Raw genomic sequence first — 25,706 nt, forward strand, 5'->3', positions numbered from 1 at the left:
CCCAAGCAGCCCTAAATGCCTGGGACTTCACAGACTCCCTCTCTGCCAAAGAAGGTTGGCCTCAGAGTGGCCTGTTGGGAGCCTGTCTCCTGGGCACTCTGTGAAAAAATGGGGTGACAGCAGCTGACCCGTTTAAGAGTTCTGGCACGCAGGGCCACGCTCAACTTTATAATATACCTAGACTAGAACCTCAGAAGGCTTTTGCTTCCCTTACTTCATCTACCAAAAAGAAAAAAAAGTCTAAACACTCTTCTGCTTGCTGATGTGTATATAAACTGTTTTACTTTTTAAATAACAATGAAGGGGAAAAAGGCCACAAAACAGACAAAAATAGCCTCGAAGGAACTCGAAGGAAATGTAGATCTCAGAAGGGTACGGTTAACAGAAATGCCTTTGAAGGAACTCCTGAGAAGTTTATGGTGGCCCTCACTACCTGCCTGCTTTATTCATTCAGTCTCCCCTCTCTGCCCCTCCTAAGCCATGGTTCTGATCCGGTTTCGAGCAGAGACTTAGTCAACTCTGGGTTCTAACCTCCTAGAGATTTGCTTGGGGACAAGGAAGTCCATGTATCAACCACAGGTCCCACTGCAGGAATGGCCCCCTGAGACCTCACGGCCTGTGGCTGGTCAGGGTCACTGGGGGGTGAAGTCAGGGTCTATGAACCCACAACCCAGCCAGCTGTTCCAGAATTAGGTCACAATGAGAGATACTTGGACTCCCTGTGTGCCAAACACCTGTCCTGAGCCATTCCCAACATTCCTGACCAGACACAGCATCCTGATCATTCTGGTTTACACAGACGGGACTATGGGATCATAATGGCAAAAAGGCCTCACGTATCTGAAGACCAGGATAGCTGATAAAGCCGGAACTACCCCAGGACAAATGAGAGCTCTCACCAGCCCAAAGAAAGCACCCAAAGGTCAAAAAAGCTGGGAAGACTTGGGCGGGGGAGGCCCTCTCCAGACAAGGTGGGCTGCTGGACAGCACAGATATACACAGACAAAATGAGAAACTGACAGGAGCGCTAAAGATTGTACAGACAATACTTGTTCATTGGCGGTGTGTGTGGGGGAGGAATAAGGGGAGGAAAACTGGCAATCGGCCAGTTGTCCCCAGCTGCCCCGGGGAAAGCACAGAACTTCTGTTCCAGAGAGACCAGAGCTGGTGGAGCTGTTCTTCAGGGCAGCACAGCCTTCTCCGCCTCACCTCAGTCAGCCGGGGCCAAGTCTGTGGCCTGCAGTCGCTCCGTCTCCTGGGACGCTCTGCCCCACTGTGTCACACTCGGCTGGGAACGCCTGAATCCTTTTCATCAAACCCTTCCTTTTCATTCTACGGTCTTTGCAATTTTCTGGCAGCATTAGTGTGTCGCTCTCTTCCAAGATCTTCATAAACTGCTCGATTGTGGCTTTTACTCTCCTATCGAGTTTGCAGAGAGCTTCAGCTTGCAAATCCTTGGCTAGAAAACCCTGCTGGATTCCGGAAAGTTCTTTATTCCACTCTTCCAGTTGGTCAGCTATCTTCTCCACAGAGTTCGCCAAATCTTTCAACTTCTTTAGTTCAACTTCTTCCTCTGGACTGTTTTTTTTCCCAAGTAACATGACCCGGCCACCACGTTGTATTCCACGTGCTGACACCAGAATCTCCATTTCCTTCAGAGATTTTCCCTTAAATATGGGTTTCTGAAAAGGCAGCGGGACCCCTGTGGCCTCTGCAAAAACCTGGGCCAGGTCTTGGACCACTGGTTCATTACAGCCCTCTTGCGGGATAACTTGAAGATCGTGCTTCTCATTAATGGGGGTGATGGTCCCGCTGAGCTCGGCAGCTGCTATTTCCTTGCTCCGGGCCGAGTGAGGCCATGCTTTCTTCTACACCCGCGGCCTGCGAGCGCAGGCGGCACCGCCCCTGGTGGATCCGGCATGACCTCTGGTCGCACTCCGGATGGCTGATCGCTGGGAGCGAGGCGGACCGCCCTCAGCTGGGGTCACGGACTGGGGCGGCTCCCGGCCCTGGCCGAGGGGGCGCTGCCGGGGACCCCTCCGCTCCCGGGTGGCGGGGGGGTCGCCTCGCCGTCTCTGCGCTCTGCCGTGCTCTGCCGCACTCTGCCGCGCTCTGCCGGACCCGTGCTTTGGCTACGCCTTTGAACCAGACCCAGGATTGAGACCAGCTCCATGACCGAGCAGTGGTTAAGTATTTGGCAGGTGAATACTTAATCTTTCTGTGTCTGTTTCTGGATTTGTAGAAAGGGGATAAAGACACTACCTCACAGAGTTGTCATGATGGTCATGGGTGTGATAGAGCCCATAGCTGAACATAAGATTGACACGATTTACAACCTTTAGCTCTCTTTTCCAGCTCCCTTTCTTTTGTTTCTTCAGTGAAAATGTACATGAAATATGATTAAATAATGTATTATTCTACTTTTAAAGAAATGATGATTATAATAACAATAAAATCAGCAACAACAGCAATCATTCTAACTCCGTTTTAGCATCACTTCACGCCCGTGGCAGCAGTCTAAGCACATCAAGTTAGACTGTCTCTAAAACCCCAAGTATATACGTTCAGTATTATTACTGTTTTTATCCCCAGTTTACAGATGAGGGCGTTAAGGAACACATGGATATTTGTAATATAAGGTTTGCCTTTGTTTGTAGAACAGTATATTGTTACAATAAGACATCCCAGACATACTTCTCTTTAATATATTTACATTTCAGATTAATTTCCTTAAACACAAACTAAAAGAACAATTTTATTGATCATTTTTTTAAAAACTGTGTCTCTTCAGATTTTCACGTCTGAGATTTCTTTCTAGAGATCAAAAGTGCTCTCTGAAGCCTCACATATACGTACGTTGGATTGCTTTTTGCCATTTCTGTAAAGGGCTACATGGCACAAATTAAGGGCTTCAGGAAATATGTTATCACTTATAGAACTGTGAAAACTTGCAAAAATTAATGTGAAGGTAACTTGCTTTCGTCTGTGTTTAATATGATAATTTCACTTCTTCCTTCTAGGCATGTTACTTTGTAAGTGTCTACCCAATCATGCATGTCATAGAACCAATCTACCCTTGCTAAAGTTACAGAGATCTGTGATATATTCAGACTCCAAGACAACTTCTCCAACATTTCTCATAGATTAGCAAGTAAGAAGTTTAACCCGGAAAGTAATTGTATGAACTCTGAACTTACCTGAGCATTAGATATTCGAAGAACCTCTCCTCCTCCAAGAGTCTGCATCTGATCCACCTGTGGAAGGGGCCGTCCGTCTTTCATCCAGGTAATTTTAGGAGCTGGGATTCCAGAAGCAATGCAGGTAAGTTCAAGTGGATTATTAACAATTACTGACATCTCTACAGGTTCTTCAGATCCATTGATATGAGGTGGTTCTATTTAAAAGGAATGAAAAACAACAACAAAATAAACTTGCTGTTTGATAAAATACTTCAGATCAGAAAAACTTTAAAATTCAACACAAATATGTTTGTACAATGCAAACTGATGTGAACAAGGATACCAAAATAATTCCTAGATGTTATTGTCATTTGTCACTGGAACTATTTATTTTTTTTGCAATTTATTGAGGGACAATTTATTAAATGCCAGCACTATGTAAGTCTTTGTGCATTATCTTTTCAATGGCACTTTTTAAAAAAATAGATTTATTTATTTTTGGCTGCGTTGGGTCATCGTTGCTGTGCACGGGTTTTCTCTAGTTGTGGTGAGCGGAGGCTACTCTTCGTTGCAGTGCGCGGTCTTCTCATTGCGGTGGCTGCGGAGCACGGGCTCTAGGTGCAAGGGCTTCAGTAGTTGTGGCTTGTGGGCTCAGTAGTTGTGGTACATGGGCTTAGTTGCTCCGTGGCATGTGGGATCTTCCCAGACCAGGGCTCGAACCCGGGTGCCCTGCACTGGCAGGAGGATTCTTAACCACTGTGCCACCAGGTAAGTCCCTACTGGCACTATTTTAAAAGAGATGGATCATGCCTGTAATAGATCATGAAGTAAATGGCAAGCCATTAAAGGTAATTATAGCTCAGCAATTGGGATTCAGATAATTAGAGCAGTCTTACTTAACTGTAAAGATTTGAAAACTATAAAAACTAATCTTGTACTATTTTTAAAAGAGAGTTACTTAAATATAGTAGTGTATTTTTGCACCTTTTAAATATCTATTGGTTCTACAAAAACAATGGGCAAATGCTATGGAATTTTGTAATCATTTTTTCCGTGCAGAACTTTACGAGGAAACAATGACTCAGCAGAAGAAAAAACAGTTACATTTGGAGACGATTTCTGCATAAACCACATTTGTTATGTCTGGGCAGAAATAACTTCCTTTTTTGTTATTCATACTTCTAAATTACCTTTCTCAAGAGGATGTTACAGAATCTAAACGCTTGGAGCAAACAGTAAAGTTTCTCAGTCCAACTATTCCTAAGTTTAGGAATCACTTTAAAACAGATTTCCCTTACATAGATCATTCAAATTTTCTATTAACATTTCCAGCTTACTATTTCACAAGGCAGCAAAAATAGCTGTTGGACAGCTCCAAGGATTAGCTGTGTGTGTGTGTGTGTGTGTGTGTGTGTGTGTGTGTGTAAAGTCAGGCACACAGTTTAGAGCAGAGGTTCACAGAAGAGGATCTGGAATCAAATAGCCTGAATTTGGATCTTAGCTCCAACAATTATTAGGTTAGTGGATTTGGGCAAATCTCTAAAATAAGTATAGTACTATTATTTAACTAGTAGAATTGTGAGGATTCAATGAAATAATCTATAAGCTACATTTCTTTTGTGTTTCTGAATCTGTTTTATTTTATAATTAAAGGTTTTAAGAAAGTTACAACTACTACTAAGTCTACTACATCTGTTGGCGTTATTATTAAAAACTGCCTCCTAAAAATTTGTATCTTTGGTCCTCATTTTCCTTTTTGGAAAAAGATAATATATTTAATACATTATAATTAAGAAGTCAGAGTTTCTTAACTATGGTCCCACATGACTACTCTTTTTCACTTTCATGCATCTTATTATGTTTTGCTGTCAAAATACATTTTCTTAAGTGCATTTTAGATCAATCCAAGATTTCTTGGTTAAAAGATGTCAGTGTCTCCATGTTGCTCATGGAATTAAATACAAACTCCTCATCATGGCTTCCAAGCCTTCCACAACATAGCCTCAATCTCTCTTTATAACATTATTTACTTTTAAAACACTTTATGTAACCTAGACTTCAAACTAGACTACTTTTCTCCCTCAACAAGTTCAGTCCCTTTTTGCTCTGTGACTTTACTAATGCTATTCTTTCTACTGGAATATCTCCAATAGTCCCACCATCCCCTAACTGAGCATGTTCAAGTACTCTCAAGGTCACTTTAGTATCATTATGTTCATTTGTAAAAACCATAAGTCCTTTCTTGATTCTCTCAACAAAACTATAAAATTTCTATCCCTTTTAATTTCCATAGCACGCTGGATGGAAAAGCACTTACCTGATTCTCCATTTGACTACAGTCAATTCTTTATTCCTCTCACTTATTGGTTATTTACTATGTGTCTGTCACCGTGGATACAAAGATTATTTAAGCATGGCCTTAATCTCAAAAGCTTGTAGTACTAGATTTAAAATAACAACATGTTCCCAACTGGTTCAAATACCAGTCATCAGATCTTACATGTGTTAAGCGATCGTGAACCATTTTACTCTGTATCTTGTCCATATGTCTTGTACTTTGAGCAGAATAGGAGTTGTCCATACTCTGATGACTCCAAAACTTATATTTCTAGCCTAGATCTCTCTCCTGGGCTCTAGATCCATATATATAATTAGCACATAAGCATCTTCAGTGGGTTGTTTGAAAACAACTTCAAACTCATCATGTATTCAGACTGAACCTGTTACCTTTTCCCTCAAAACCTGGTCGTTTTCCAGCATTCCCTGCATTTACGTGATGAACCCACCAACTGTTCAGTCACATAAACCAGAAGCTGGGAGTCATCCTCGATATCTTCTTCCTTGTCATCACTCTCATATGGCCAAATCCACCACCAAGTCTTAATACTCCTACCTTCAACTAGTTCTAGAATACATCTTTTCCTCTCACCTGCATCACTAATCTGAGCTATAATACCGTTTACTTGGACTAATATCTCCTCCTTCCTGGCTGTAGCTGCCTACCCAATATCATTTACTTGTTTCTTTCTTATTAACAGACCTCAATTTTGTTAGGGCTGTCAATGTGCTAAAAACTACATTTCCTAGCCTCTTTAGTAGATAGTAGATGGAGTGGCACGTGAAGATTCTGACCAATGAGATATAAGTAGAGGTAGTTTTGTGGAGATTCTAAGAAAATACTGAAAGGGGCAGTTCTTTGCCTTTCCTATTTTTTCTGCTCTGTTGTTGCCTATAGTGATGCTGGGGGTGAGCAGCCAATGCATGATCACCGTCTGACTATGACATAAAGGCCAAAGGCCAGGAGAACTGCTAAGATCTGAACTGCAGAACCAATGCAACTACTGCCCACCTCCAGACACCTCATTCAGTGAGAAAAACAAAAGTTCTTTAAGTCACCGTGTTTAGACTCTCTGTTAATCACAGCCAGACAAAATTCCTAATAACACACTGTCTCTCAGAACCCACTCCAAGCCGCTCTCCACTTTGCAATCAGAGTGGTCATTTCAAACTGCAACTCTACTCATGGCATTCCACTTGTTAGAACTTTTAATGGTTTCCCATTGTTCTAGGACAAAACACAAAATCCTTAATGCGGTCAACAGTCCCTTCATAGCCTGAACCCTGTCAAGTCCCGTACCCACTAGCTTTATTTTGCATGATCTTCTCCCTTTTTAGTATTTTACCCATAGTGGATTTTCAGAACCACTAATACACCATGACACCTCCCACCAAGTGGATAGAATTAAGTTGAGATTAGTGGTTCACCAAATTAGAACACTTAAATTCACATTTCTATTGTAATATAGATCAGAGTGAAGTTTTTCAGGTTTTAATGGAATTAGCTTTCAACAGATGCTGAAATGCAAAAACTGCTCATCCTTCTGTTAAGCCAGTTTTCAAATCTGTTTTAAGAGAATATCCTTGTAAACCCTGCAGGTGGGAAGGTTGTTCTCTGTATGTGACTCTAACTACATTGGTGTTATTTTTCTTTTTTTGTGTTCTACATCCAGAAATGTACTGGGCCGTGATTCTGCTCCTGGGTTCTAGAATTCCTGCAGAAGTCTTCCTTCTTTTTTTCTCCACTGCCACATGTTACACCAGGCCCCTGTATTTTTAGGCCTGTGTGAGTATAACAGACTCTTCGATTCATTCTTCACTCTGTCATCAGAGGGATTTTTTTGGAAGTGAAATCTGACTGTAACATATTCTTGCTTAAGCTTCTTCTACTGCCATTGTAATGAGGCCCAAATTCTCTAACTGAGGCTCTTCACAGTATGGCTTCTGTCCAGGTATATTTCCAGTCTTGTCTTCTACTCTTGCTGTTACACTCAGCTTCAGTAAGCACAGACAGACAACTCAAGGTTTATCATTTCTAGATAAAAGATGTAGGCATCTCCTCACTCATCTCTATAGTCTTACTTTTAAAGGCTTAGATGTATCCTTGAAGAGACCTTCTTTGAACCTTCCCACAGAATTTAATTTTCACCATATCACCCTCATCACACTCATAAGTAATTACTTTTTTTTTTTTTTTTTTTTTTGCAGTACACGGGCCTCTCACTGTTGTGGCCTCTCCCACTGTGGAGCACAGGCTCCGGACGTGCAGGCTCAGCGGCCATGGCTCACGGCCCCAGCCACTCCGCAGCATGTGGGATCCTCCCGGACCGGGGCACGAACCCGCGTCCCCTGCATCGGCAGGCGGACTCTCAACCACTGCGCCACCAGGGAAGCCCAGTAATTACTTTTTCAATATCTGTGTTCCCCACTAGTGCAGGAACTGGAGGGCTGAGACCACATCCTTCCTATTCAGTGATGCAGTCAAGTACTTGTCATACCATATGTCACATAGTAGGTGTCCAATAATTATTTGTTACATGTTGACTAGAAACATGCCTGGCACATAATATATAGTCAATAATTAACAATTAATAGGTGAATAATTAATGTACAAGATGTCATCTCTTGATATTCCTCATATTCTGTGCTTTGGCATACGGGAATTTGTTATTCCATCCTTCCTTACAAACCCATGCTTTCTCCTGCCTTTTGTCTCTAAATATTCTGGTGTACTGCCTCCACTACTACTTTTCATTCTATGGAATACTCATCTACACCACAGTATTTCTGTTTGTTTATTTAGATATTGTTCTGTCTCCTGCTACAGTTAAAACTCACTTTAATCCAACTGATAAGTACTTAGTTCCATTCAGTTCAAGCCAACAGATAAATATTGTGTGTCAAATGCCATGCTAAGTCCTGGGAATACAGCCATAAGTAAAAAGGGTACTGATCATCACAGAGTTTAACTAAGGATGAAACAGACTTTTAAGGTTACACAAATAATTAAAATTGTAATAGGTACTATGAGAAAGATTATAGGATGTCCTGAAAACATTTGGCTAGACTCTTGCCAAAATTCTTATTTTTACTTGTGGGGTGCATTTTTTTTTTTTTTTCGGTACGCGGGCCTCTCACTGTTGTGGCCTCTCCCGTTGCGGAGCACAGGCTCCGGACATGCAGGCTCAGCGGCCATGGCTCATGGGCCCAGCCACTCCACGGCATGTGGGATCTTCCCAGACCGGGGCACAAACCCGCATCCACCGCATTGGCAGGCGGACTCTCAACCACTGCACCACCAGGGAAGCCCTGGGGTACATTTTGTTAGAAAAAAATGTAAAGAGCCTGAGGTTTTACCTCAATCATCGTGAAAAAAAAAAAAACTCCAAAAAATTATTGATTATTGAAATAATTCATTTCATTCATTTTCATTTCTCTTCCAAAGTCAAATTTTTTTACTTCAAGGAAAAGATATGTTTTCCCTTTATACTATTTATTTGCATGTAGACACTGGAATACCTATTTAAAATACTTATTTTAATGCACAAAAGAGTAAATAGAACTAGACTATTTGAAATGACCATTACAACTATAATCTACAGACTGGATCATTTAAAGATTGTTTGGAATAACATAATAGTATAAATATCATGCTTTTCCATTACATTACTAGCATCAGAAGTGATTTCAGTTTTTCGAAAAAGTTAAAAAGTTACTTATCAATTGGTTGTATGACATTGTCAATGAATAATGTTTTACAAGTGGGAGTGTTCATCCTTTTACACAGATAAGAAACACAGTAATTTAACATGCTTCAGATACTAAAAGTAAACCTAGGTGAATTACAGAACAGAAATATGAAGTATAATGAAGTTTTTACAAATTTTGTCCTACAGCCAATGATTCTAAGAATTATACTTACTTATTGTCTTTATTATCACTTATTTTCCAATTATTTTACTTACCTAGGACCTTCAGGATAAAGTGTTTACTGACTTCTCCTGCTTCATTTGAGGCAATGCAGGTGTACCTTCCTGAATCTTCAGTTTCTGCTTTGATGAGCTGAAGGACCATTTCTTGAGAGCTTATTGACAGACGGGCATCAAGCCCCAGAGGCTGGCCATCTCTAAGCCAGGACATCCTGGGAGTTGGGGTTCCATCAGTAAAACATGTCATGGAGGTGGAACTACCCTTGACAATTGTGATTTCCTCTGTTCCCATCCCATTGTCCAGTTTTGGTGGTACTGTATAGAAAACAAAACAAAATTATATATCTATTATAATTTGAGGTCAATTTAGATTAAAAAATTTAAATGGTTCAATTAGTTCTATAGTGTTTCTATGATCTATAAAAATATAGAATTTAAAATAGCACATAAATAGTTGATGATTTTACTATAAAAGCATGTGTTATATAGGCTAATTTTTAACCTTCCAAAATATTAGCAATAAGACCTCAATACTGTTTCCTTGTAGAACAAACTAAATGTGTTTTAAAATTTGGCCATTTTTCAACATCTTAGGTTTTTCCTTTTAAATTGTTATAATGTGTATTATTACAGAAGTATACTTCCAGCTACTTTATGCGGAATAAATAAAATAATAAGTTCCAGAGTAAATTGTATATAATCCAACATAAATCATTTGTAGGCTATAGTAAAGAGTTACTTAACTGTTCTGAGAAATTCTTGGGGATTGTGAACTCTGGTCTAGCAAATCTTAATAATTCAGAAATTGAATGTTTTGAGTTCTATCTCTACCTAACATACACACAGAGATATTTAGTATATATGCACACATCCATTCATACTTTAAATACTCTCAGTGAGACACTAACATTATTAGAAAACAGTTTTAACTTTCTTTTTGTATGAAAAGACTGGTCTTGTGTCTGGATTGAAATACTATTTTTAAAAATTTAGATTTCATTGAATGCAAAATTCCAGGTTAGAAAAGTATTTTGACAGACAGTATGCTCCAATATATATGGACCCCTTGGGAGAGCAGGCATTCTAGAAGCCCTAGTTAAGATCCTATTTTACCACTCCTTCCTGATACGTCCATATTTAAATTAAGGCTGTTGTTTAATATTGGACACATAGTATAGTACTAGGATTGTTTCTGGTGACATACCAAAAACTTGAAGACTGTAATGTTTATTATCCACCCCAGCTCTGTTGGAGGCCACACAAGTATACACAGCATCATCAGACACCTGAGCTCTCACAATCCTGAAAAACAGTTTGACCCAATGCTTTGTAATTTGATCCCATTTAACATATACAAATAAAACATTTGTGATAATACAAAGATTAAGGAAGGTGATTTATTTGGGGAAATTTTAGTTACAAAGCTTATAACCATCCATCACAAAATATAGATGCCTCCAATGCCATTTATTCGACAGAACCACTGAAAATATAACACAATATGAGAGGTGAATATTTTTTAAATATATATTAATAGAGAATGATGAATATCATGAAAATCACATGATTGTAGTAAGCATCTTCCTATCATTTTGCCATATATAAAGTTTTAGCTATAATAGTAGTTCTTGAAAAAATATATGATACATGTATGTCTATGAAAGATCTATTTTATACAAACTTACTAAAACATGAGCATTTAAAGAAGAATAATAAACCATGCAAACTTATATTTGCTATCCCCCCCTCTTCTAAAAAAAATACTAAAAGGGAAACAAAAGTAAAAGCTTAGGGAAAGACATTTTAAAAACATTATTTAGATGAAGTTAAAGTTTACAATCACAGTAACTTTGCCTAGCAAATCATACACAATGAAAGCTGACCTGACAACTTGTCCTCCAGACAGCAACCGGACATGGGAGGAGAGAGGCAGAGGAAGTCCATTCTTTAGCCAGTTTATCTGTGGTGGAGGCATCCCTGTGGCTCTGCATTCAATATTTATTGAAGTATCCACCAAAGCCATTAGTTTCTCTGTTTCTTCTTTATTACCCCTAATTGCAGGTGGAACTACATCATATAGAAAATAAGAGAGAAGGGGGTGGGGTGGAGTGGGGTGTGTATTACCAGTTCCAATCATTTCAACTACATTTACCCATATTTCTGCCTTGTATCCCAAAAGGAAACAACAAGGACATCACATTTTAGAACTAAATGCTTCAGACAGCTACTGCTGGACCTTCATTTCTTCTGATCGATTCCTAAGGCAGCATAGTCAAAAGAGGGTGAAATTTCGTATTTACCATAGACGTTCAAGTTAAAAATTCGGTCTTCTTCTCCAGCAGGATTAGTAGCAACACACGTGTATTTCCCCATGTCAGATGGGAGGGCTTCGTAAATGTTTAATGTGCTGCCATCTGCAGTCACCCTATAGAAAAGATTATATCAGAGGCACTGAGATGATATATATGGAGCTCTTTCTGGAAAACTCATTCCAGATTATTATATTCTTTAAAAAAAAAATCACCCTAAATTGCATCTTCATCTTGGATATAATGGTTCAAATCTTTTCCACTAAGTACATGGAAGCCTGTTAAAGTCAGAGCTAGTGAAACTGGTAGAGATTTCAAGCAACCAGCTAAACTGCTACAGTAATGGATCTCATATATCCACTGCCTCCTTATGAGAAAAAAGGAAGTGAACAAAATCAGGTTAGGAACTTTTCTATCCAAATCATGGGCAAAGACATGTTTTTCTCAGAGATAGAATGTTTTGTCCTTAGTTATCAATATAAGGCTGGAATTAAATGAAAATTATAAAAACTCTGGTATAAAAATTGAAGAATGTTACAGTGAGTGATAAAGTGAAAAATCTAGCTATAAACAACTTACTAATACTCTTAATGAGAAGGAGCAGGATAGGATAATTTAAACACTGACAACAACTTAGTATTTATGTATGGGTATAGTTTGCAAAAATTTTTCTACAAATTGCTAAAGGTTCTCCTTTGATTTACATAATAGTGAATACTAACTATACAACTAGGTTATCAATGATATCTAAATTAAGATTATTGCATTATTGATTCTCTTCACACCCCATTAATTATCAAATAAAACTTCCTGTGTTTTACAAAGAGATTAAATTGCTATCTACAGTCATTCTTACAATAGTGATTTTATTAGATTCTCCCAGTGTCCAAAGTAAATACTCCATTTCCACTATATCATGTTATTAAATATAATTATTGAGAATTACAATCTTATTATCTGGGTCTATTTTATTTTTTCTTTTTCAAACTATGAATTTTAAAATTCCATGAGTTTAACCATATGAATAAACAAAAAGCAAGTTGCCATGACCAAAGGAAAGTAGTAAGTTGACTTTGGAAAAATTACTGTATTTGATTGACAAACTGGCCCATCTACAAACCTACACATATTGTGGAGCTGGGAACAAATAATAAAGTGGGTATAAGAATAAGTATATTTGGGATCTTAATGTGAGAGGAGAAGTAATAGGTCCTAAATGCCTCGGTACAAATATTATCTTATAGATTATCTTATAGATCTTGAGGTCCCACCAACTATCTAGTATTTGGTTTAGAATAGGGTTGATATCAGCTGATTTAATAAATAACTAAATATTTAACTATTCAGAAATGTCCACACCAGAGAATTGAAACGCAAAATGTACCTCTAAGCTAAAACATTGTTTGGCAATTTACCTAATCTTGTAAAGGGGACAAATGTCTAAATTTTAACATAAAACAATTTCAAAGAAAATAACATTTATTTTTCTTTAAATTATGTATATTCAATTCATTGATTAGAAAATATACTGCAAACCCTTACATTTAAAATACTGGTTCAAAAAGTTTGCAATACATTTAATTAATGCTTTCTGAGGTATATATAATTCTTCAAGTAATTATAATTATTCTGGTATGTGTATATTATAGGGCTTTGTGATGAAATAATACAGTAGAGTGTAGAATTCTGCAGTGTTCTTCAAAAGGCATTTGTTGTTGAAAGTAGCAGGAATCCCTTACCACATTATCATTCCATTTCTATGTGGTTTGTGGCATGAAGTGTCAGCTGAAAATGGGATTTGGACAAATCACTATAGGAGATGAACCAGGTTACGATGATCGTATCTTTTCTCAAAATGAGCCAAGCACTATAGCATGTCTGGTGGTTTGGTGATTTCAGGACACAAAATCATATCTAAGAGATGACTGATGAATCTTTTGTAGGATGAAATTGGTTTGATGTTAGCAAGAAAGAAGAACGAATTATTTTATGATGTGGACTTTGGTATAAACGTTCTGAAATTAGGGGAATAAAATCTACAACAGTTAACTAACACTTGCAGGAATGAACGTGTGAGGAGATTTTATAACACAGAGTTGATAAATAAGGAACACATACACACACAGACAAATACTTTTGAGTGATTCTCCAAGGAGAATATCTGTGTCCAACTCTCTAAAACTGTAGAACACATTACAATTAATGATGCAGAAATTCTTTTCACACATACCGAATTCTTTCTGTTTCACTGTTAGTTATGGGCTTTCCATCTCTAAGCCACTGAATAAGTGGGGTAGGAATGCCATTTGCATTGCAGACCAGCTCAACATTTTCCCCAAGAAGGACACTGACTTCACTTGGAATCTCAGCACCAGCAACATTTGGAGGAACTTTGGAGAAAAAATTGACTTTCATTAACAAGGCACAAGAATATAAATTCTAATGAATGCAACAGAATCATAGAACAATATGCCATTTTTATTTCATATTCTTTCTAGATTGTGGTTCAAGATCAAACTCTTGTTATTGCCATAAATTATTTTTAAATGAGGAATAGGTAGAGGAATCACTTCAATATTCCTGTTATATTGTAAGTTGGTATAATTATTTGCTCATGGTGGTTGGTGACATGTCTACTTCATGGGCACCCCTCCTGGCCAAACAGAATCGCTCTTAGATTAAATCCTCAATAGATAGCTCAGAGTTAATACAGTTCAGGAGAATCTGTTTTATAAAATTTTGGCATAAACATCTGAGAAAAGTATCTAAGTTGGTTAATTCTTTCTCTATTTACATATTATTTATTCTGAACGATAGGTTTATTATTGGTTTCAAGATTTAATCATTTCTATTCCCTTTTTCTAGCCATCTTTGTTTTTCACCTTAAGGATTCATTTAAGAAATAGTGTGTACTTAAAAGCTTTTGCACAGAAAAGGAAACCGTAAACAAGATGAAAAGACAACCCTCAGAAGAAGTGAAAATATTTGCGAACAAAGCAACTGACAAAGGATTAATCTCCAAAATATATAAACAGCTCAGGCAGCTCAATGTCAAAAAAAAAAAAGCAATCCAATCAGATAATGGGCGGAAGACCTAAATAGACATCTCTCCAAAGAAGACATACAGATGGCCAACAAACACATGAAAAGATGCTCAACATCACTAATTATTAGAGGAATGCAAATCAAAACTACAGTGATGTATCACCTCACACCAGTCAGAATGGCCATCATTAAAAAATCTACAACTTTGTTATAGAGCAGAAAGTAGCACACCATGGTAAAGCAATTATACTCCAATAAAGATTTTTTTTTTTTTTACATCTACAAACAATAAATGCTGAAAAGGGCATGGAGAAAAGGGAACCCCCTTGCACTGTTGGTGGAAATGTAAATTGGTGCAGCCACTAAGGAGAACAGTATGGAGGTTCCTTAAAAAACTAAAAATAGAACTACCATATAACCCAGCAATCCCATTACTGGGCATATACCTAGAGAAAACCATAATTCAAAAAGACATGCACCCCAGTGTTCATTGTAGCCCTCTTTACAATAGCCAGGACATGGAAGCAACTAAATGTCCATCGACAGAGGAATGGATAAAGAAGATGCAGCACATATATACAATGGAATATTACTCGGCCATGAAAAGGAATGAAATTGGGTCATTTATAGAGACGTGGATGGACCTAGAGACTATTATACAGAGTGAAGTAAGTCAGAAAGAGAAAAACAAATATTGTATATTAACGCATATATGTGGAATCCAGAAAAATGGTATAGATTATCTTACTTGCAAAGCAGAAATAGAGACACAGACATAGAGAATGTATGGACACCAAGGGGGGCAAGAGGGAGGGTGGGATGAATTGGGAGATTGGGATTGACATATATACACTACTGATACTATGTATAAAATAGATAACTAATGAGAACCTACTGTATAGCTCAGGGAACTCTACTCAGTGCTCTGTGGTGACCTAAGTGGGAAGGAAATCCAAAAAAGAGGGGATATATGTATACATATAGCTGATTTACTTTGCTGTACAGTAGAAGCTAACACAGTATTGTAAAGCAATTATACTCCAATAAAAATTAATTAAAAAAAAAGAAATAACATGTAAACAACTCAACAACAAAAAAACAAACAACCCAATTGAAAAATGGGCAGAAGACCTAAACAGACATTTCCCCAAAGAAGACATACAGATGGCCAACAGGCATATGAACAGATATTCAACATCACTAATTATTAGAGAAATGCAAATCAAAACTACAGTGAGGTATCACTTCACACCAGTCAGAATGACCATCATCAAAGAGTCTACAAATAACAAATGCTAGAGAGGGTGTGTAGAAAAGGGAACCCTCCTACACTGTTGGTGGAAATGTAAATTGGTGAAGCCACTATGGAGAACAGTATGGAGGTTCCTCAGAAAACTAAAAATAGAATTACCATACGATCCAGAAATCCCACTACTGGGCATATATCTAGACAAAACTATAATTCAGAAAGATACATGCAGGACTTCCCTGGTGGCGCAGTGGTTAAGAATCTGCCTGCCAATGCAGGGGACGTGGGTTCGATTCCTGGTCTGGGAAGATCCCACATGCCGCAGAGCAACTAAGCCCATGTGCCACAACTACTGAGCCTGCGCTCTAGAGCCCGCAAGCCATGACTGTTGAGCCTGTGCGCCACAACTACTGAGCCTGCATGCTGCGACTACTGAAGCCCACATGCCTACAGCCCATGCTCTGCAACAAGAGAAGCCACTGCAATGAGAAGCCTGAGCACCACAACGAGGAGTAGCCCATGCTCGTCACAAGTTGAGAAAGCCCGCATGCAGCAACGAAGACCCAATGCAACCAAAAATTTTTTAAAAAATTATATTAAAAAAAAATACATGCACCCCTATGTTCATAGCAGCACAATTCACAATAGCCAAGACATGGAAACAACCTAAAGAAGATGTGGTACATATATACAATGGAATACTACTCAGCCATAAAAAAGAATAAAATAATGCCATTTGCAGCAACATGGATGCAACCAGAGATTATCATACTAAGTGAAGTAAGTCAGGAAGACAAATACCATATGATATCACTTATATGTGGAATCTAAAATATGACACAAATGAACCTATGTATGAAACAGAAACAGAATCACAGACATAAAGAACAGACTGGTGGTTGCCAAGGAGGAGGGGGGGTTGGGGGAGGGATGGAGTGGCATGCTGGGGTTAGCAGATGTAAGCTTTTATATATATTATAGAATGGATAAACAACAAGGTCCTACTGTATAGCACAGAGAACTATATTCAATATCCTATGATAAACCATAATGGAAAAGAATATTTTAAAAAAATGAATGTATATAGATGTATACCTGAATCACTTTGCTGTAGAGCAGAAATTAACACAACATTGTATATCAACTATGCTTCACAAAAAGAAATATTGATTAAAAAAAAGAAATAATGTGTAATAAAAATATTGACAATAGTATAAGACAGAAACACATTTTAATTCTTTCTAAATAATTATAGTGGTGTGCTGGAGGCAGCTCATACCAGCTTGCAAGAGCCAATTTTGCACATCTTTCCTACTCCATGTTCGGTGCCTTCATATTTGTACCTTGAAATGGGCCACTGTGGGAATACTTACACCACAGAAACTGACAAATGATTGGTTACAAATCAAGACCTTTTTGTCTGCAGAGTCAACTGTTAAACATTTACCAACACATTGCTGTATAATATCTCCAAATCTCATTTTAGTCGTCCAGAAGATGATAATAATTATATCAAATTTGTACAATTTAGAAGTTGAATCAATAAGAATGTAAATGAGACATCCTATAACAAGTATATAATATAGGAAAAGCACAGACTAGGCCCTATGTCTATATACAATTTCTAGTCCTAAGACATAATAACATATATAAAAAGTCTGGCAAAATGTTTGGTCATACCACATACCCCATGATTGGCATCTATTATTATTAGTGCATTAAACATAATTAAACATGCAATTTCTGACACTGAATCTCTGAATAGCAGTTTTTCCCTTTTTACTTCTGAAATCTTAAAGCATCACTAATAGGAGAAACCACTATTACTCATAACATCTTAATTTTTCTTTAATTTCAGTTTTTAGGTGATGGGTTTTAACTAATCTTATTGTGATCAGTTTGCAATATATACATATATCAAATCATTATGTTGCACACCTTAAACTTATACAGTGTTATATGTCAATTATATCTCAATAAAACTGGAAAAAAATTTCAGTTTTCTGGAGTTAGCTTTAACAGAGCATGCAACAGGTAGATAATACATATTCACAACTGCATTTATAACTTATGAGAAATTCTTTTCAGTAACTATAATAAAATTGGAAAAAGCAAGCATTTCAACTTAGTTTCAAGTTAGAATTCCATTTCAACTTAAACATTAGGCCAAAAGTAATACCCCAAAGGTTTGCTGAAAATCAAAAGGATGCAAGTTCTCCCTGCAGTGCTCAATTCTATGCTGGAACATAGTAGATGTTAATTAAATATTTCTTGGATGAATCAATGCTCCTTATTCTCAAACCAAAATAGTAAACGATTCATGATTATTTAAGCTCACCTAATCCTTGGCCAGTAATTAGAACATATTTAATATCTTCATGAGATAAATCTTACTTATCTATATAAATAGGAAGAGACCTATAGGCTTAGCATCAAAATAAGTTATTCCAGTTTTAAGTAAACAAGTAATTCAATAGAATATATACTATAGGAAGGTAAACATTTCAGGAAACATGAAAAAAATAGATTTTGAAATTTCTATTTTCTCCACATTTATGTCCATTTCCATGAAAATACTATCTACTAGCAAATGTAGGACAGAAAATTGACAGTATTTTTTGTTTATCTAATATTTTATAAGTCAAATCATTATGCTGTGCACCCTAAAATTATACAGTTCTTTATATCACTTATATCTCAATAAACTGGAAAAGAAATAAAATATCCAAAACATGCAAAAAAGAGGTATTTTGAATCACTTATAAATGATCTATTTAGATGTACACTTATTTTGTACTATAGATAGAATGTAATAAGGAAACTGAAGACAGATCAGAGTGTACCACACATACCTTGAATTGAAAGAATGTAATTTTTCTGTGCTTTTCCCTCCATATTTGATGCAATGCATGTATAGTTTCCACTGTCTGAATGCTGAGACCGGGCAATTTGGAGTTTGCTACCTCCCGACAAAATATGAACTTCAAGTGAGTCAGAATTTTCTAGAGGTAGAAACAGAGCAAAACAAAACATAAAAAAAGCTTTTATTTTAACATCTCTACAAGTAGTGACTTGTAGAGATGTTAGTGACTAGTGACTAAAAATGTCTTTATGTGACAAATGTATTTTTTTAAGTTTTCCCCTTGTACTTTGATCCTTTCATTACTATTTATTCTACTTCCTTATAAAAGAAGAAATTAATAAAATTTTCTCTCCAGTAAAATGGAAAGGAGAAAAATCTCTGTAAAATCAAGAATCCTTTTGTAGGGCTTCCCTGGTGGCGCAGTGGTTAAGAATCCACCTGCCAATGCAGGGGACACGGGTTTGAGCCCTGGTCCGGGAAGATCCCACAGGCTGTGGATCAACTAAGCCTGTGAGCCACAACTACTGAGCCTGCTCTCTAGAGCCCGTGAGCTACAACTACTGAAGCCCGCGCACCTAGAGCCTGTGCTCCGTGACAAGAGAAGCCAGCACACTGAGAAACCCGCGCACTGCAACAAAGAGTAGCCCCCGCTCGCCTCAACTAGAGAAAGCCCGCGCGCAGCAACAAAGACCCAATGCAGCCAAAAATAAAAATAAATTAAAATAAATTAAAAAAAAAAGAATCCTTTTGTAAGTTTATATTAAAGTACATTAGGCTTTATGAACTAAACACAGCTATGTGCATAATACTGAAAATGTGCTAGTTTATTAACCTAGTGAATCAAGAGCAAAAGAAAACAATCATAAAAAAAATGCACAGCTACATTACCTATGGGTTTATGGTTCTTTAACCATGCTATCATGGGAGGTGGGATTCCAGTGGCATCACATGTTAAAGTCACAGGATTGCTGATTGTCTCCACAATGACTTCTTTTTCAGGCCCTTCAATACTGGGTGGCACTGTAAAAAGACAGAAGAAAATCATGTGTCCTCATTAAGTTAATTCAGGATACTTTCTTTCATTTGCATATCTGGGGGAAAAAGACTTATATTAGAGGCAGATGCTCACCATATACATTGAGGTGGAAATTTTTATCATCCCGTCCTGCTACATTTATAGCTCTACATACATACTGGCCTGTGTCAGATACCTAAAAGAAAAAGATACTATTGTATGTGCTCCATTAAGTTATAGATGACCAATCACACCGTTCGAGTGTAGATTAAATCATCAGTCATCTTTATGCTTAAATGCCCCAGTCCTAATTGCCTTCTACAATCCTGCTTTTTTTTTAATGAAAAATGAGGATAATGGCATTGATGATGTTATTTTTTAAATGAAAATAATTTTTCACTGTAGTAAGGGGAATATGCAACTTCCAATTCTCCCTTCCATAATCCCGCCAAGGAGTCATGACACACAAACAAGAATAAAAGATGCACCTCAGCTTTCTTGATGTGCAGCATTTGTCCATCGGCCAAAATCTCCAGCTGAGTAGACTCTGTTAGCATCCGCCCATTCTTATACCAGGTGATGACTGGAGGTGGGACAGCATTCGATTCACACTCCAATGACACTGAGGTGCCCTCTCTTACATTAACTACAGAAAGAGATTCACTGCCATGATCTTTAATGCTTGGGGGCACTGAAGGAAGAAAATAAGAACAGAGGATTTTTTTTTCATAGAATGCTCAGATAGAAAATATCTAATACCAGTTTAAAAATGAAAAAGTCTTATGAAAAAAGTAGAAGCAAACCATAAACAGTCAGGGAAACTTTTTTCTTGCTTTCACCAGCTTGGTTGATAGCTATACAAGTGTATTCACCACCATCAGATACCTTGGCCCGGATAATTTGTAAAGTTCGACCACCTGTGGGCAAATATAATGCAAACTGAAGTTTGATACAGAGGTTGTTGTAATAACTACCTTATCAATAAGATAAATAGCAAAATATATCCTTTCCCTTAGAGGAAAATCTAAGCATAGATAAAAGCATATAGAAGCATTTCATATATAAAATGAAAGAATTTAATCAGTTTCCTTTGATCCTTTCATTACTATTTATTCTACTTCCTTATAAAAGAAGAAATTAATAAAATTTTCTCTCCAGTAACCAAACATGGATAATAGAACTGTTTCATATAGATTCTAGTGAGCAAACCATAATTGTACTATAGTCAGTATATGTCAACAAGTATTTCTGGGTTTAAATCTCCCACAGTGCAGAAGTGGCTGTCCATCTGTTAGTCTATCTACTGATATTAATCAATCTTCAAGGAGCTTTAGGATCGATTGAAAACAACCAGTGATTTTATCCAATGAAAGCAGTATTTGCTAGTCTATCACCCCCAAGTAACTGCTAAGCAGTTCTGTTCCTAAATTTCATAGTTTCTTGAAGTAGACCTTGTTACTGTATATTCCCACTGAAATCATAATGTCTTTACAGTCTTACCCTAATGGCCCCAAATGGCTGAAGAGAGGCATTTAATGTGAACAAATAAATGCAGCAAGACAAAAGTTTGGAAAGAGACTAAGTTGAAATGCCATTTGTATTAAATAAAGAAAAATGAGAAAGTGTTGCCCACTTCTTAAAGACTTCTAAGTTCCTTACCAGGCACAATGAGAGCATTTGTGTTTAGCTTGATAGGCTGTTCATTCTTGAGCCAGCTGAGATCAGGAGGTGGAAAACCAGAGACCTCACAGGTCAAAGAGATGAAATTGTTCACCACAACCGTGAGATTTTCTGGGTTAGGACCAATGACACTTGGAGGAACTATAATAGTAAATATATTAAAAGTGAAATATATTGGTATTAATAGTAAGCATATTAAATGTGAAAAGTGATATTATCAGTAACACATATTCCAATTTATTAATATAATCCCAACCACTGTACTCTGCTAAAGCACTGAGTTAATGATACTGTTAATTATTTACCTTTCTTCTTAGAATTCCCTAATGCCTTCATCAAATTCATGTCCATCAGTTGTGTTTTTCCCAATTGAAACAGAATACTAGAATTTTCAGACAGAATTATTCTGCATTTTATTTGTAAAATGTAGTTGCCAGTTTCTAAGATGGTTTTGTCAATGTACACAGACCTAATACTGCTTTTTATTAAATACATGTGAATATTCTTGTTTTTAATATTATATCCTTAAAGTTTTTATTTCCTTGCTTATAGAAATAATAGAGTAGACCTGTTATTTTAGGTTATCTATCAATAAATTATACAGGTTATTTCAACAATGTAAATCACTGACTTTCAAGATAAGCAGAAAATTTAAGAAATAAGCAATACAATGGCTTATTGTTCAAAACCAAAAAAGAAGTCCAAAAGCAAAAGCAGTACAGAGAAAAAGTGGAGTAAAAAAGTATAAGATTAATAATGCAATGCCAATTATGCATGTTAAAACACCTGCAGATGGAATAATAGATTTTTTACAAGAACACAAGCACGTGGAAGGAATAACATCATACATATTTGAATGGTTTCTATGTGGGGGGTGGGAATAGGAGCGAGGAATGAGCATAAAAATGAGTGAATACATTAATGAATGAATACATTAATAAATAAAGGCAGAGGTGTGTTTTGCTCAGGCCAATGAAGATAGTAAGACATGAAATAAAGAACACAACTAATGTAACACTCTATTATTATATTATACTCTCTGTTATGTTATACCCTTTTATATTAAGACTGAGGTCTTAAAGTAGCATCAAAAACAAAAGCAAAAGATCAAAAGACAAAATTGCTTTTTAAATTTTACTATACATGGTTTTTTTATCCACCAATTTGCATATTCATTCATTCACTCATTTATCAAATATTTACTAAATACCTACTGTATTTCAGATGTGCTAAGTGCTGATACAGTATGAAAAATGTAATAGATAATATCAAAGAATTAATAATTTGGTGATAGTGACAGACATTGAACAAAAAAATAACAGCTAACGTTTTTTTGAGTGGTTATGCTGTGCCAGGCACTGAATTAAACACTTCATGTATACCATTTCATTGGAGGCTCAGAAACCTTATGTGTTAGATACAGTTCTTATCCTCTTATTTATTATAGATGAGCAAGCTGAGACAGAGAGAGGTTAGCATTTTGCCTAAGGTTTCATAGTTAGATACTGGAAGAAGCTGGAAGACTGCTGTCTGGCTCTAGAGCCCTGTTCTTAGCCATTGTCCGATACTGCCTAGTGATTACAAGTGTGATGAGTGTGAGTGTCAATCAGAAGAGTAGGGTGACAACAGGGAAATAACCTAGTTTGGGGATCAGGAGGAAGAAGTGACATTTAAAAAGATGCTGAAGTATGACCAGGAATAAGCTAAGTGGAAGACAGATAATGGACGTGTCTTTCAGAAAGAAGGCATGGCACATACAAAGGCACAAATGGGGAAAAGAACATGGCACCAGAAGGCTGACATGACCAGAATCTGAAGAGCAAAGCTGCTGGGGAGTAAGGTGGAGAAGGCAAAGATTAAAGGACTAAATAGTATAAAATCCTAGAGGGTCTTCTGGGCATCATTAGAGTGCTGAAATAACAGCCTAAGGAAAGGAAAGCAGAAGAGTGGTTTACTCAAAAATTAGCTTAGAAGTTATCAATCTGGCCACAGTGGAGGGAACTGGTGAGAAGGCTAGGAGGGACTCAGAAAGACCAGTTAGGAGACTATTGCTGTAATAAGCGCAAAAGATGATACTGCTATGCCTAGGATAGTGTCAGAAAGGAAGAAAAAGTGAGTGGATCCAGAATATTATGTAGGTAGAATATTTAGGACTCAATGCCTTGGGGGTGAGGTTTAAGGAGGAGGAGGAATCAAGGATGACATTCATTTTACTGCCTCAAACAACGCGAAGATGGTGATTCCGTTAACTGAGACAGAGATCCCTGGAGGAGGAACACACTTCTGGGAAAAGGTAATGAGCTCAGTTATATACTTATAGTATATAGTATATAGTATATAGTTATATACTTATAGTCTTAGAGTGACTATTACGCATTTGCATCAATAAGAAGTACATATTTGAACGGAAGCGTCTAGAGTTCCTGAGGTGGCCCTGGCTGAAAATAAAAATTTGGAAACTATTTTGCACATAGATGGTATCTGAAATTTGGGAATTCATGAGATCACATAAGAAAAGAGTGGGAAGAATAAAGTCTAGCGCTTGGAAAACTGAAGTGTAATAGTCAAGTAGAGAAGGAGGAACTAGCAAAGACAACTGGGAATGCGAGACTGGAAAGGCAAGATTATCAATGAGGGGTGTGGGCATCACAAAAGCCAAAGGAAGAGAATTTTTGAAAAAGATAGTCAAATGCTCAAGGATGTTGAATGCTCAGAAGTAAGAAAGATAAAGCCTGAAAATGCCTGTTGGACTTCTGATGTCATTTCAGGAATTCAGTGAGCAGTTTCATTGGAGTTGGGGTGAAATCCGGTGAGCAGTGGTGGGAGGGGTGAGGAAAAGGAGACAGTAAATATATACGGCTATTAGAGAAGGTTGCTTTGAAATGGGGAAAAAGAGAAGGAGGCCTCTGAAGAGAAATACTAGGTCTAAGGGAGAGTTGTTTTGGGTTTTTTTTGTTTGTGTTTTTGGTTTTCTTTTAAGAGGCAAGAGACGAGTAAATTTAAATGCTCTTGGGAAGGAGCCAGTACAAGTGTGACTTTCAATACTGGAGTGGAAAAGAGGAGATTGTGAGATTTTTGACCAGGTGGTCGCCAGGGATGTAGAGTCAAGTCAGTCTTTAGAAGGTAGAGGAATGCTCCCATCTTGTGTTGTAATGGAAGGAAGAAATGGCAGCATCACATGCAACTAATATTCTCATTTTGATGGTAGGAATTTGAAGTGGTTTCAGCCATATGCCTTCTCTTTCCCCTGTAAAACAGGAGGTAAGGGCACTGACTGAGTGAAGGTGAGAGGCGACTGTGATTGACTGAATGTTTGTGTCCCCCCAAAATTCATACACTAAAGCCCTCTCAGTGTGGTTGTATTTGAAGATGGGGCCTTTAAGGAAGTAACGAAAGATAAATGAGGTCAAAAAGATGGGGCACTCATCCTATAGGATTACTGTCTTTATAAAAAGAGACACCTGAGAGCTTCCTTGCTTTCCCTGTCCATGCGTGCTCAGTGGAAAGGCCTTGTGAGGACAGAGTGGCCATCTGCAAGCGAGAAAGAGCCTTCACCAGAAATTGAACCCTGCTGGAACCTTATCTTGGACTTTCCAGCCTCCAGAATGGTGAGAAAATAAACTATTGTTTAAGCCATGCAGTCTCTGGTATTTTGTTAATGGCTGCCTGAGCTAAGACAGGGGCCATCTGACATTCAAGAAGGTATGAGTCACTGTGGAGTAGAGCCATGAAGAGGCAGTATAAAGGGCTCCTTTCAAGTGGTATCTATGAATTTATAACACCACCAATATTCCTGACACCAAGAGTTCCTCTAGCCATAGTTAGCTACCTAGGTGCAGGTAAGGAATTCAATGAGAGGTACTACAGAAAAGCAGCTAAGTTTAAAGCCTCTGGAATCAGACTACCTGAGCTAAAATCCTGGTTCTGTATTTGCCAGCTGTGTAACTTTGGGCGTGTTCCTTAGTCTCACTGAGCCTCAGCTTTTTTATCTGTAAAAGAGGTATAAAATAGTACCGAACACCTGGGGTTACTGAGATAATTAAGTAAAATAACATATATAAAACACCTGGCACAGCACCTGGTGGTTATCAAGCAGTCAG

At 37.5% G+C, this 25,706-nt stretch overlaps 1 protein-coding gene and 1 pseudogene across 7 annotated transcripts in view; both read right to left on the reverse strand.

The window, feature by feature from the left end:
* Window positions 1–25,706, reverse strand: part of HMCN1 (hemicentin 1) — a 755,474-nt gene that overhangs the window by 121,112 nt on the left and 608,656 nt on the right. For all 7 annotated transcript variants that reach the window (XR_009531210.1, XM_060091137.1, XM_060091136.1 and 4 more), the window contains 12 exons: window positions 21,586–21,747; window positions 20,730–20,843; window positions 20,415–20,617; window positions 20,041–20,122; window positions 19,800–19,931; window positions 18,901–19,050; window positions 13,985–14,144; window positions 11,746–11,870; window positions 11,329–11,512; window positions 10,650–10,747; window positions 9,482–9,760; window positions 3,198–3,394 (listed from right to left, as the gene is read on the reverse strand). Coding sequence is in view for 6 of the 7 variants with exons in the window: in XM_060091137.1 (XP_059947120.1) it covers window positions 3,198–3,394; window positions 9,482–9,760; window positions 10,650–10,747; window positions 11,329–11,512; window positions 11,746–11,870; window positions 13,985–14,144; window positions 18,901–19,050; window positions 19,800–19,931; window positions 20,041–20,122; window positions 20,415–20,617; window positions 20,730–20,843; window positions 21,586–21,747 (1,886 nt within the window). In the remaining variant the exon portion in view is untranslated. The remainder of the gene's footprint in view (window positions 1–3,197; window positions 3,395–9,481; window positions 9,761–10,649; window positions 10,748–11,328; window positions 11,513–11,745; window positions 11,871–13,984; window positions 14,145–18,900; window positions 19,051–19,799; window positions 19,932–20,040; window positions 20,123–20,414; window positions 20,618–20,729; window positions 20,844–21,585; window positions 21,748–25,706) is intronic.
* Window positions 1,211–2,876, reverse strand: LOC132483920 (BAG family molecular chaperone regulator 1-like; annotated as a pseudogene).

The sequence above is a fragment of the Mesoplodon densirostris genome, chromosome 2 (genome assembly GCF_025265405.1).
Source record: "Mesoplodon densirostris isolate mMesDen1 chromosome 2, mMesDen1 primary haplotype, whole genome shotgun sequence".
Taxonomy (NCBI): Eukaryota; Metazoa; Chordata; class Mammalia; order Artiodactyla; family Ziphiidae; genus Mesoplodon; species Mesoplodon densirostris.